The 14736-nt window shown below is 37.0% G+C and overlaps 1 protein-coding gene across 4 annotated transcripts in view; it reads left to right on the forward strand.

Moving 5' to 3' along the window:
- Nucleotides 1-14736, forward strand: part of TOX3 (TOX high mobility group box family member 3) — a 77525-nt gene that overhangs the window by 44058 nt on the left and 18731 nt on the right. For 2 of the 4 annotated variants that reach the window (XM_068150535.1, XM_068150537.1), the window contains exons 2-3: nucleotides 3447-3512; nucleotides 7383-7634. In XM_068150535.1, the coding sequence (XP_068006636.1) occupies nucleotides 3447-3512; nucleotides 7383-7634 (318 nt within the window). Of the gene's footprint in view, nucleotides 1-3446; nucleotides 3513-7379; nucleotides 7635-14736 lie in introns of all 4 variants that reach the window. The other 2 variants (XM_068150534.1, XM_068150536.1) reach the window with 1 other exon arrangement.

A 14736-nucleotide genomic window follows, 5' to 3' on the forward strand; every position in this document is an offset into this window, starting at 1 on the left:
ATTGTGCTGTGCTGATTCCCTTGATGTGCTAACAGGTATCATAGTGTCTGGCTTAGGAGGTTTGATCTATGAAAACATGCTGTTTGTACAGTGATACAGGTTTTGTATCCCCACTCCTGGGCAGGAGTTGATCTTCATTACAGCATGTGTTGGGGGAGGAATAGAGTGCATGAATTTTTCTTTAGCATTACAAGTACACCGATTTTCTAGGACATATGAATAAAGCTAGATGTTGGGCATCAGGTTTGGTACTCATAGCTAAGAGAAGAGCTGTGGCAGCAAATTGTGGTACTTATGCTTAATGTATTTAGCAAAACTTAAGACAGAGTATAATTGAACTCCTGAAATCAAAGGAAACAAACTGTAGTTCGTAATGCAATGATATGTTGCTAAAAGAGGCTGGTAGGATTTTATTTCCTTGTATGTAGTGTGCTTTGAGATCTTTGAATGCAAAAGCTTATGCAAAACCCACCTAGTTGCCATGGGTAAACAATTTGCAAAGCATCTTGAATACCAACAAATCCCACAAAGCTTGGTGGACTCCTGTTCTGTCCCAGTGAACCCCAATAGGTGTGACCCTGCAGGAGTATACTTGGGCAGACCACATTGCTGCTTCTGCCTTTTATGTGAATGCCTGCTGTCAGCTATAGCAATGCTCTGAGGTTTTTGTGAAGGGTCTGAGAAAGAAATCCTTTGGAAAATAAATGGAGAAGAGTGTTGACTGCAACAAGACTCATTTCACAAAAAAACATCTTTCCCAAATTGTTTGACTAAAATAGACAAGAACCCTGTGTTCTATTTAGGATGATTTATAACTGTTCCCAGCTGATCACAAACTGTTACTAAATTAAAAGCCATTAATTATAGCCTTATATAGATACAAAGATATGCAAGAAGTGCTTTGTAATTCCAGCTCCACACTTCAGGTGAGAGCTTTTTAAATTACTTGGACCATTGGAGCCACCTGCTTGACTAAATGCTGAGGGCCCTGTGTTTCAGTACTCATCAGTGCATTGCAGTGTTAACATTGTTACTGATTTTTCTCATTTCTCCAGGGCAAATACTAATTAATGGATACAATTCACAGCTGATTAGCTGTAGTTTCTTCAGTAATTACATTCGCAGACTAACTGTTCAGAAGAGGATTTCTAACCCAGTTCTTATTTCACTCTAAGCTTAATTTGTTTTTTGAATTGTTTAGGTCCTTAGGATAATAACCGTTTTATTTTCTTTTGTTGTTATAGGTACTATTAGATAATAAGGAAGTTTAATCTTAGAAATACTGACTGATAATTGTTGTGTGCCTTCAGTGGATTTCTAATTCAGAGACAAAATATAAGTTTTAATAATGTAAATAATGAACCATATTAACAAAAGTCTAAATATGCCAGATTCTGAAATAGGTGCCCGAGTCATACACAATGGGGTCCTAAATATTGTAGCCCAAGAACAGAATGAATCTAAGGATGTGTACTTGTAACGTTTGGCTTTGACACTCCTTGTTACGTCACTTACTTCCACAGTCTTAAATTGAAAAGCTCTAATGTCACTTTCCCCATTGTATTACGTCAATAAAACAAACAAAAAAGAGATAAAACCCACTTGGCAATCAGAACAGTAGTAACTGTGGTTTGAGTAATACGTGCAGGTCAAAACCATGTAGAATTTTACTCTTCAAGTCAGCTACATTTCGATTTTGAGGCACTGCAGCCTCTAAGATGCCAAGCTCATTAAAATAGGTTTGTTCCTACTTATGTATCCAGTGTTGGAGGTTTGGGGTTTGTTTTGTATGTTTGGTTTTGGTTCTTTTTTCCCTTGTTACAATAGAAAACACATCTCTGTTGGAGCCATTTGAGCTTTTCATCTAAGTCCTTAGTTAACCACTAACTGACGTGAAAAAAAGAAAATCTATCCTGTTGATCTCACTGTTGAGTTGAAGTACTGTGGTTTTGTGCAACAAATCCACGCACACACATCCTTATGTGCCAAAACAGTGATTTGAATGTGCAATTTTGTTTGAATTTTTAAATCTAAAAAAATGGGTGACATCTGGGCTCTTAAAAAATGGATGACATTGCTTGAGTATCTGCATAGCTGGGGATAACAGAGTTTTAATAGCTATGAGGCAGCCTACATATTGTGCTAAGGCCTCTGTTACTTAACATGTGTTGTAGCTTGAGAGATTCAGCATGTTAAATACTCAAATGGAATTTCACACTTCAGAATGAGAAATCTCATTGCATATCCTGATTGTCTTCTGATTTTCTTGGTCTTGTTTTATCAATAAGATCGTTAGGTACATGAGGCTTCAGTTTGTTGTGTTCATCTTCCTTTTTTTCATCATCTTGCCTTGCAGTTTCCGCCTCATTTTTTTTTCTTTGTGTTTGTGTTAGTTTTTTAGCTTCTTTTAACTTTCAGTCTTATTTTCAGAAGTGGATTCTGGAGTTTTTAGGGAATGAGCTTTTCTTGAAAGGATCACTCTGGCCCCTCCACTGCTCTAGGGTGCTGAAGGAACTGGTCAGAAGATTTCTGGAATTCAGAAACACCCAGGCACCAAATACTTCAGTAGGGAATCAAGTTGGAACAAAGTGGTTTTCCTTTCAGGAGAGGTTCAGCTGGCTGGTCTTAAAGCACAGCGGTTTATGACTTGGAAAGACCAGTCTGTGCAACTGTATGGTTTCCAGTCTTCAGACACTTGTTGCAGAGCTTATGCTGCTGCTCGTGGTGGTGGTTGCTGTTGCCCTTTTGAGGGGAACTGGTCCACCAAGATCTGGCAAGATAAAGCCCCTCTGAACAAATGTGCTTTTAGAGAACTCAAAAATGCGAGTTACAGGAAAAATGTGTGGCTTTAGCAGCAGTGATGTTGTCAGGGTGTTGTAGGGACGGTGCAGTTTTCTCTCATTTGATCTCTTACTTTACAGTGTGCACTGTGCCTGGTAATAGAAATGTGAAAATAGGAAGGTCTGTGATTTAGTGTTTTAGTGGTAGCTGCAAAACAGGTGTGTTATTGCTCCTTGAAGGGAGATTTCTATATGCCAGCCTGCTCCAGGATCACATGTAGAAATACTACCACAAGTGCCATTGAAGAGGATAAGGCATACCAAGTATCAGTTAACCAAATGCTGATGCAATAGAGTCTAAATGTCTTTTCTGGAGAATTCTCTTTCTAATTATGACTTCATTTCCAAAATGACTTCTAGGTTTGTGGGGTGGCTTTGCTACATTGGCAAAGATATCTTCCATGTACAAATCTGGGGATGCAGAGTATGTAATAACAGTGTTGAATCCAATGTAGTTCTGACTTCAAAGAACATCTGCAAAATTACATTTTATCTGTGTGTTGGTTTGATTTTTGTGGTTCTTTCAGTGTTTTCTATGCTAGTGATGGGGTAAAGAAAAGTTTATCATAGCATGCATTAAAATCCAAATATTTATTTTTGTTTCAGTTTGGAAACAATAACAGCTACATGAACATGGCAGAGGCAAACAATGCATTTCTTGCTGCAAATGAGGTAGATGTTTTTCTTTTTTATCTATGCTCATATTCTGCTGTTTGCTGTGATAATTTAACAGACTTTGAATGGATGAAAAGTTAAGTGCTGAATTTCTGTGTGTTTTATGGAGCACAAAATAAAGGTTTTAATGAGAAAGAAAATAACCTGACAGCTCTCCATTACTAGTCAATTTAGCTGTCCATAAGGCTGTTACTCACATAGCATGTCAATAGAAACAAATCTGCTTTATGTATGAAAAAAATTATAAACAGAGGAAACAAAAAGCAGAACAGGTGTACACTTCAAAAGCAAGCTTAGTAATAACTGTTACTAGCTCATGTACTAATTTCCTTTATAGATACAAATAATTTAATTTGGGTTTTTAGTACTCATACAAGTTAGGAAAGCAAAATCACCTTTGTTGCCTGAAGCATATGTGCTGCATGAAGGAAACTTCTGACCAGGATCAAGAGCAAAGCCAGGGACTGGTGGAGGCTGGCTGGATGAGGTGATGTATTTGATCACTGACTTTGAGAACAGAAAGAGTAGAAAGGTGTGGCAGTTACAGTCATCATGTATTTGTTACTGTGAGGCTGCCTTGCAGCCAGCTAACAAACTAGCTACGTGCTAATGCTGACCTCAGCTCCAGACAGGAACACCTTTTGCTTGTCACTGAGAACCAACAGCTCTTACTCCAAAGGGAAGGATGGAAAGTACAAGATGCACCATCTAGTAACATTCATATCAGTATGGAGAACAAGATCTAAGTATTGCTATATGGTGCATGCCATAAGTGATCTTCCCAACATGAGGAAGTGTTCAGTAACTGGGAAGCCTTGATTTTACAGTGTCAGTGGTGATTTGGTCGCAGGTGTCCTTGTGCACTTCTGAAAAAGCAGTCTTGGAGAAAACAAGCTGGAAGGTGTAACAATAAATATGAAGGTTAGATTTAAGCGTTGTGTTTTGTGAATCATTTATACAATGGTCACCATCTCTTTTTACCCAGCAAGACTGCTTAGATAAGGGAATATTGTTTGGCACTAGCTCCAGTGTTATTTGTGATAATGAACACAAACCCCATCTGTAATGACAACATGATGTTTCTTTCTGTAGAATTTCTTTCCTACATTTGAATCAAACATTGATGAAAGCTCTGCTGCCAGCAGCTGTTCAGAGACAATTTAATTCCAGCTGTGATAATTCACCGTGTCAGACATTGGCTGTTATATGTTGATACAACAGTTCTCCAGATTTGCATTTTTATCAAAAGGAACAAATGTTTTGAACATTTCAGTACAGATGGCATTTAACCATGCACATATTTTTATTTTTTTTTTATGTGTAAGATATAAATATTTGGAAAGTTAATAACTGCAAAAAATGTGATTGGTAAGGTAAATCCCACAAATGATATACCATCTTTTGGTCATAACAGCACCTTTCAGCAATCCCAAATTGTCTGCTCTTCAGCCTCTTTTTACAGATTGAATAGTCCAGTGATTTGAATTTAAGACTGTTTCACTAAGGGACTTTCTGTCTTGGATGGCATCTATTTTATCCTCAATCTTAGGTCCATTGTATATTTTTCTCAGAAAAGCTATATAGGTGTTGGGACAAATTATATTGTGAGAATTAAATTCACTTTTAAAAATGTTAAGGCATCCAACAGTTTATTCTCCCATTTGTAGTAAGCTACAAGCATAAAGATGAATGCTACTTTTCTAAGTAAAATACTGTATTATTATCTATTTATACATATGTCCTAGAGTTATTCTGTTAGATGGGGAAGAAAAGATTCAGTTATGATTACTACTATCTCATAAATATGCCAAGTAAAGAGAGGTTCGAATGTACTATAATAATACTGATTGCACTGAACCCTTTTGCTTGAACAAGGAATATGATTAAGTTTTAGTGTTCACATTAAAACATGAACCTAACTTGGCAATTACTGCATTACAGTATATTTAATTATAGTGTTTTTACATTAGCATGAAGGTAGCATTCTCGCTATGAATTTGAGCCTGGGCACTGCTGAGCTAGAAGCCCATTTTATTCCTGTAAATAATGCCTTAAGAGTGTAATCCTAGAACACATTCAGGCTTAGAAGCCACACATTTGCTTTATGTTTTCTCTCTCTATGTCATGATTACTAAAACCCATTCTAAAGCACCTTAAATATTTATTGAAATAATATTTCAAGTGTTAATTACAGTGGTAATGAAAACAGCCAAATGCCACATATCAAGAATGAGTGTTTATCCGTATTGTTAATGTGATATGTTAGATTTCATTAAGCAGTAATGGGGTAGCAAATGAGTCACAAATTACAGTTGCATCTGTTACTAGACCACATTAGTGCCAAAATAACTGCAAATGCAGCCATAGGGTTATGTTCATTAGCCAACCACTTCTGGCCAATCCATCCTTTGTGTTTCTGAACTATGGGGTCCACAGGAAGAAAAATTCACACCTTTTGTAATACAGCAGCAGGGAAGTCAAACGTCTTCCTAATGCAGGCCCAGCTTTCACATCCAGAATTAAGTTGCAGTCCTGCAGTTCAAGCAAGATGGGCAGGGTCTGAACAGACTCTGACGGTACTGCAGACTGCAACAATCTGGGACCTCATCATTTCTGGTGTGAGACCAATAATGACAGCTGACAGGTTCTATATGCAAGCAAAGGTTTTTCTTGTGTTTCAGTTTTCATCTTCTCTCAAGCGGTTATTAATTTATATCATCATTAACAGTTTGAAGGATGACAATTTGCAGCAGTTAATGAGATCCTTCACTGAACATATCATTTTTAAATTAACTGGCATTAAGTCACTCTTTCAAACAATGTAAATAATACATAAAACAATTCCCACCTCCCCCACTCAAATCCTGAACTAATGCAAACAAACAAATCCCAGAGCAGCCTTGCATGTCCAGAACAAGACAAAAGTGCCTATTTTAGGATTGCCAACTGCCCAATTTGATCAAGACAGTCCTGATTTGGGTACATTTAAAATGGCCTAATTTCAAGCACTGAATTTCTATTATTAAGTAGCACTGGACCTGAAATAATATATGAAAGTTCATTTAACTCACAAGAAATTTGAATAAGCATAGCTCATTTGTTTCCCAAATAAAAGTCAGCAATGTTGAAGCCAGATGCAGACTCTACTTGAATAAAGATTATCTTTGACAGACACATGCACACGTACAAACACGCAGAAACCCTGAAGATAACTGGCAGTAAATGTTTTGCTCAAGGCATCTTAACAGGTGTTCAGCTCGTAACAAACCTACTGTTCAAACAAAGCTGGCTTGCTTCAGAAAGCATTGGAAGCTTTTATACGTGTCTCTCCTTCAAATTACAACCCGTGTTTAAAAGGGTGCATTGTGTTTTTGGGATAGAAAAGAAATAAAGACCAGCATGATAACATTTCATGTTAGTGCATTAAAAAGCAACAAAAGATGTGAAATGGTCAGTGCTGAGTTCATGTGGGGTGCGTGCCACAAAATTGTCAGTATTTTATGAAGCATGAGAGTAATGTAAGCTGTTTGTGCTATTTTACTAACATATCAATAAAGTGGCAATTTGTTGTACAGCCAAATCCAATGTAGCTGATATTCAGACTAACAACAAAGACAGATGTTGCTAATTAAGTCCGCATTAAAAAACTGTTAATACTGATACTCCATTAAAGCCATATGATAATGAGACTTAAATTTTTAATCACAATGATCCGCAAGCCTCTTCAGTGTACGAAACTGGAAAATTTTGTTGTGTATAGCATGTGCATTTGACAACAAAACAGGATTTGGGCTGCAGGTTCTGGAGGTGTTTGCTGAGAGCAGTGTGCCCTAACGTGGTTTACCATGTCCTGTCGTTTTCTAGCAGACCTTCCATACGCCGAGTCTTGGGGATGAGGAGTTCGAAATCCCACCCATTACCCCGCCACCCGAGTCAGACCCTGCCTTAGGGATGGCAGATATACTGCTGCCCTTTCAGGGTCTGGGTGACCAGCTGCCTGCACAAGGAAATGAATTTACGCCTCAGTTTCCCCCGCAGAGCTTGGATCTTCCCTCTATTACAATATCCCGAAATCTTGTGGAGCAAGATGGCGTCATCCACAGCAATGGACTGCACATGGTAGGTCTGGTTCTCTGTGTGTTTCCTTTGCCTAATATTACCTATATTAGATGTAGATTCAAGTCATCTATCTGACCTCCTAGATGATCTACATGGTTTGTTGTTAATGTAGCCTGACCAAGCATTTGCCAATGTTGTGGATCATGGGCATGCAAATTCTATATGAATGGTGACACATGCCATCAGTGTTACACAGCAAATAGAAAATACGCTGTTATTCAGTTCCCTAAGGCAGTTGGCAAATAGTTAACAGCTTAATATTACAGAATTTGGGAGGATAAACATGGTTATTAATGCACAGTACATTTCTATACTGTGCGCTCAGATCTCTTGTAAAGAAACAGGGTTTGTAAATCCAGGATTTTGATGATGGACTTGGAAGCCCATACCCATAGACATCATGTGCATCCCAAGTGCTTTTGAAAGTTAAAAAATGTGTTATACAGTTGAGACTGGCTTCAAGAGCTGAAAGACCAATGTTGGCCAGGTTGAGCTACAGCTTTTAAAAGGAGTTACATGTCTGTATTTCAAGCATAGGACCCACATCTGACAACCATCAGGATATTTTGAAAGTGCAGTATTGAGAGTAGTTCAGAAAGAGAGCTGGGCAGCAGTAAAACCCTATATATTTCCCTATATTCTATATGTTTCATTGGCTAAATCACCATAAGGCTTGGGGGAGGTTGTTTTATTTTAAATCATGACAGTGAACCTTCGTCATACTTAGAAATGTAGGGCCATAAAAAAATCTTTGTTCTGTCCAGTGCTCTTGACCATAAAGACAAAGGCAAGACGGGCCTGTTCTCCTGTTCTTGGTCTGTTTCCAAGGCCTTTGAGTGGAGAGGGATAATCTGGGTGTGGGGAAAGGCTGCGTGACAGGACAGCTAGTCTAATTCCAGTCATCATCCTGGTAATTAGAACAATCAAAACCAAGGCTGTATGGATTCTTCTCCATAATCTGTACCCCCACTGTTTGGCTGTTGTCTCAATAGAAGGGTATGTAGGGCAGTTTCCACTTCCTTATGGCATTTCCCTTCAGCTTTGAGGGATCTCCCAGCTTGGGTTTCTCTAAGCCTTGTGCAGTAACGTTTGTACTTGCAGTGATGAGACACAGCTATAAATCAGTTTATCATGGTCATGGTAAGCATTTTAAACTCAGTGGTTACAATTAGAATTCTTTTCCACACTGCATATTGAAGAGAGGACCTTTTGCTAAAAACAGTGTAAAGAAAATACAGATTTAGTGCTGGGCTATGATAAAAGGTCATTGTGTTGTCATATTATGGTTTCATGTAAATCTTTTCTGCTTGTTTATTATTCTAGCAAGCAAAATTTAAATAAAGATTTACAAATCAACACAGAGCAAATATTTCTCTGGAATTTTGCAGGCTGCTGGCTTCATTGCAAATGTTAATATTTCCTTGGAGGTCGCAAAGAGTAGCTAACATTAATACAGAATTATGCACAAACTGTTCACTGTTTAGGAGGTACAGAATTCAGTAATTGAATATAAACAAAGCAGGGACTGAAACAGACCTTGAAGGATATGATACTTATTTTCATATTTCATTTTGAATGGAATTTTGTACACACTAGACATGTTGGGTGACTACTAAAAAAGATCAGCTGAATAAAACCTGAGAGATGGGAATGTTATGCCTGAAATCTAAGGTAATGTAGCATGTCTACACAGAATACAATGGAATTTGATCAGAAATAAGTAATAAATATCATGGACTAGGTCAGTGTTATATTGTGTATGGATATCCCCATACACAATATAGTTTTGTATCTTTTCACTGAGTGATTCTTCTGTGAGTAAATGTGGCCACCTTAACATTTCCAATGAGAAGAAGCCTCCTTGTTAGAAATCTCTTCTCTCATCTCTCCTTGCCCTGGATGAGACGTTTTTGTTGTTTTGGGGTTTTTTTTTTTTTCCTTTTTCCTTGTGTTTTGTTTTTTTTCTGAGGCTATGCAAAGTGGAAATCCATAGCATAGTTTATATTGATTTCAGTGGTAAGCATTTGTTTCCATATAGGTCAAAGAGAAGATCTAGGGAAGCTCATGCCTTCATATTCCCTGTAGCCCAGTATTTTTAAGGCTGATTGCCACTGTTGTGGTTTGGGAACTGGAGTGAGGTTTTGCCGCAGAGAGTTGATGAAGAATTTTGTGATTTGATATGGATGAGTCACATAGGGAGGTTTGTGTGTCAGATACTTCCTCACAACTGCCTGATCTGTTTTATCCTGTGAGATGGAGTGGCCTCTGCCATTGTGTTTTAGTCAATAGTCTTTTTCTCTTTTGCTCATAAATGCTGGGTAGCTTCAGGAAGTTTCAAAGCATTAACAGAGGGTCCTTGCCTAGGTTTCCCCTGAACTTGCATAGCTCTCTTGAGTACTTAAATTTTCCAGCAGTTAATCTGTATTTCAAAAATAGAAAATGAAAACATTATATCATATTTTATGTGAAAAATGTGTACTTTATTAAACTGGTAAATATTTATTAATAATATTAGAATTCATCTTTAAATTAGACATTTCATGAATTACTTTGCCTTGGAGCTATAAAAACTTTATGGCAGTAATAAAAAAATGTAAAGGAGGCATTTTGACTATGAAATTTCATTTCATGGTCAATTGAATTTACTGTATCTGAAAGAACTAAAGATGGGGTTGTAAAATAATTACGATGTTCGTATACGCTTACAGAACAATGTTCTTATCCAGCGGTACTGGGATAGTCTTATTTAAAAGGTGTATAAATAGTGTATTGCTAGTCACTAAAGCTTCTTTAGCTGAATGCAAACTTAAATTACTTTAATATGAACTGCACTGAGTTTATTGGTTATGTTGTGAAGCATTAGAAGGCTTTACTCTAAGCAATATTTAATTTAGATAAATATACTGCTAGCCTGTTGAAAAGTCCAGTAGAAGAATTTCACCTTGAAGAAATGTCACGAGATTTTAAAGCACAAATGTTGAAAAAACTAAAATGGGCTTGGACAGAATTATGATTAATACTGTGTGTCTTTGGCTTTTTTTCTATGTACTACCTGACATGTTCACCTATAAACTTGAATGCAGAATCGCCAGAGGCATGGTTAAAAATAGGTTATGTCAAGGTTTTCCTATGTCTCCCTTAGGGTATGCGGAGTTGACTGGCTACCTTGTAATACTTTTGCAAGTATCTCACATATTTCTCACAGGGAGACCAAAAAAAAAAAATAAATAAATCTCTCAACATATTTTTTTGTGTATTATTATATTGAAAAAATGATTCACAGTGCCGGGAAGATATTTATTCTCAGCATAAATGTGACCTAGCAATTCTTAAAAGGTTGTAGTGATGAGTTAAGTGTTAATACTATTGAGGTCTATATCCTATGGAAAGAGTGATAATTTGTCACTGTGTTGGTGAACATTATCATGAGCAATAAACACAATGCATTTATATAACTAAACATCATCCTTCCACGTTTGCAAACAGACAAAGGTAACCAAAAAAAGGAGATAAAATGGATGCACTTTGAGTTATTTTAATATTTAAATAATATGCAAATAAACCCCTGATGCTCAAAAATGAGTCACTGATAAATGGAGCATTGATGTACATTTAACTTCAAAGGACACATGGATTTACATGATGCAAATATTATCCCTATAAATACTTGAATATAAATAAGTGGGAATCAACAGCAATATCCTCATTAAAAATCAACCCCCAATATTTTATATTAATATTTTGGGTTTTGCTGAGCTGCCCATAGAAAAATTATTTTAATCTGCAAACTGTGGCAATTCTATAAAACTACAACTTGTGCTCCTGAGGGTTCCTTTTTTTAACACCTCTCTATAATCTGCCCAGCCTGCTGAGTAGCATTGACATCAGTAGTACATCAATTTCAGAAAGTGGATTATTTTTACTAGACAGCTATTGTGACATATTGGGTCAGTCATAAATGAAAGATATTCATGCAAGCATGCAATACTTGTAATGAAGTCTCACTCTGACCTTCTGTATGATTGATTCTGTAATTTAGTTTTCTCAGGCAGTGCCTGAAATGAAATGAAATCATGTTGAACAAGTTTTGAATACCCACAGTGCACCAGGAGAAGAAAAATCTGCAGCCCCAGAGGCTTGAGAGAGAGCAGCTGAACGATTTATCTCTATGCTATTATAGCCTTTGCCAGCATTCAACATTTCTTTTTTTTTTCCACCTTTTTTTTTTTTCTTATTTGGCTTAAGTACTTAATTCTGCAGGTAGCTGTAAATGGGAAAATAAAATGCTGTTCAGATTTAAAATGACAGGACAGGAGTATGTGCAGGGGACTGATAAAATATCTTGAATAGAACTGACCTTTCATGTAGCTGAAAGTTACTGGGGGATTCATCCTCATAATTACCATATAGATTATTTTTATTTCTTTCCTGCAATGAAACATTTCAGAGAGCAGTAGTGCTGATTGAATGAAAATTGAACTTGTTAACATTCTTTTCAGCTTAGCCTGTTGTACATAACAGAAGGTTAGCTTTGATGAATTTCAAAATTCTCTTTCTGATATCTAAGAAACAGACAGTAAAATAATTGTCTCGTTTCAGTCTTTTTTTCTTTTATTTAAAAAAGTACAGCTATTACAAAACCAGACTGATAATTTTACATATATTGCTCCCCATATTGCTTATGCTGCTAGAGAAAATGTGTTTCCTATTTGATGAAGATTTGAGCCTGTTTTTATTTTATAATTGTTGCAGAGCTGTCAATGCATTCAGGATTCCGCACGGATAAGGCTAATTCATAGCGGAATACACTCATCTTTAATTACATTACTACTTAGGAGTGGCACTGTGCTTAAATCAAAGGCATGATGGTGACTGTTGCTTTTATTTCAAGAAGAGATTTTTAAATAAACAGCTCAGTGATGTGGCTATAAAGAGCTGAGTTGAAAATTTGAGCTTATACAAGGCTGCACACAACAGAAATGTCATTAATGTTTTGGAACAGTGGTGCCTTTTACTTGAAGCTCTAAGTATTTTTTAGTCATTTAAATTCCCAAATTACTAATTCATTTTAAATTAATAGATGAACAGACAATTCCAAGAATGAAAGCTTAAAGAAAAATTGCTTTAAAAATAGGAAAAGACAGTTATTTTGCTACTCACCTGACTGCATGCTTCTAATTTATATCTTTAATTTTCTGGTAAAAAGAAACTTATTTATAAATCTCTCTTAATACCCAGCCTGTAATCTCCTATCTGGAGTGAATGGAGTAGGTTTTCAATTAATACAATGTTATAACAATGTTGTTTAATGTGTTGCAGATGAAGCAGTTACTTCATGGGTCATTAATGTGTTTAATGCCTGGAACGGTCTATTAAAACAAGCCCTTGTTATTGTTATGAACATGTTTATTGTCATCTTTAATACAAAACATACAACTAATTGACAGCTATATTTGTTCATTTATAGGAACAGCAACTATTCTTACTAGAAAGAGAGATTATATTCAAAGTTTTCTTATTTCTATTTTTGATTTGATTACTCAAGAGGATTACCAAACTCAAGTTTTAAAGCAAGTGTTGATCTGTTTGTATTGGTCTCCCCCAGCAGAAGTGGTAGCTGTTAGCACCACCAGTTTTAATAATTCATTGTACTAAGAAAAAATAATCTCAAAATTCAGTAGCACCAAATTCAGCAGCATTCTGGTGGCTCAGATCAGTGACATTTGGCCACATACTGAACTGTTCCAATGGCAGCAGAAGCTTTCTCAAGCTAGACCTTTAGGACTCAGTTGAGATTTTGCAGCTCGGGTGCTCACTGTCAGCTCAGCACAGTGACACTCTGGTTTCTGCCTGCAGATCTGGATCGTCGTCTTTGCTGATGAACTTCTAAGTCTTTGCAGAGTTATTAATTTTTTTTCTTCTTTTATATCTGTATAAATGTTGGGAGGTTTTATGCCTAATGTAGCTGCGCATTTTTTAGTTACCTTTCAGAGCATGTGTGCACAGCTCATGGGGCCTTGGGGGGAGGAAGACAATGGACTGAAAACCCTAGAGACAACAGACTGCAGTGGCTTCTGCTCAGGAGTTACATGCTACAGCTTTTAACATGATATGAAGACACTGCTAGCCTGATGATGTACTAAATAATAGGGTGTTAATAGTGTGTAGATTTTCATGTCCTCAGTGACATTGTAATACTGAGCTTGGATAATCTAGTCATTTTTCTGAGAGACATGGCTCTTCCCTCCTTTCTCATCCATACAGACACAATGGGCCATCTGTTAATGAGCTGTTATAGTTGGAGAAGGAAAACATATTCTGGTGTTCTGTTCAAAACCAGACAACTCATAGTAACTGCAAGGAAGGACTTGTCCATAGGACACAAAGTGGCGGCAGTTGCCAATGACAGAATAGCAGGTACTGATGCTGCTAAAAAAAAAATAATTAAAAAATTATGCAACTACCTTACTGCCTGTTCTGAAGCATGAGGGGGCTTCTGCATAAAAGAAGAGAAACACAGTAAGATTGGCAGAACATCCTGGGGAAAAAATTATGCTGATTAGTCTATATTAATAATGTCTAGCTCGGATCCATCAGCTCCAGAAAATATCGTGAGGTGCCATATGAGTATGTGGGAAATGATACACCCCACTGGGAAAGCTGTCAGGATTTGGAGTGGAAGCTGAATCTCTGATATTCCTGAGAACAGAGCTCAGAAGGAACGTGAATGTGTTTGACCAAGGACACCAGCTGTATATTAAGCCTGGGCCATGGCTTTAAACTATTGTCTCCTGAGTTTAAACTCTGAAATCAGGTGCTGCTTCCTTAAGCCAGCCGAATAAGGCAGATGCTGTACCTAGTCTGGATATGTTGTACCTGGCCAAAGGCTTTGTTGTGTTCAGCCGCTCTCATTCTTGGGTTATTTGAAAACTTCTTTTGAAATTCCTGTTATTCTCTGCTGTTGCCATCTGTGTTTATCCTTGGACTGCTTACCCAGTACTCGGCTTCCACTTCAAGCTCTCAATCTGTGGAGAAATTCTAAGTCTCTGTAGTATTTTAAATTATTCTATATTGTCAGGTAGCAAGAAAAAAGAATACTGAC

Source organism: Melanerpes formicivorus, unplaced genomic scaffold, assembly GCF_026170545.1.
Source record: "Melanerpes formicivorus ecotype bairdi unplaced genomic scaffold, bMelFor1.0.p_v2 SCAF_20, whole genome shotgun sequence".
Lineage (NCBI taxonomy): Eukaryota > Metazoa > Chordata > Aves > Piciformes > Picidae > Melanerpes > Melanerpes formicivorus.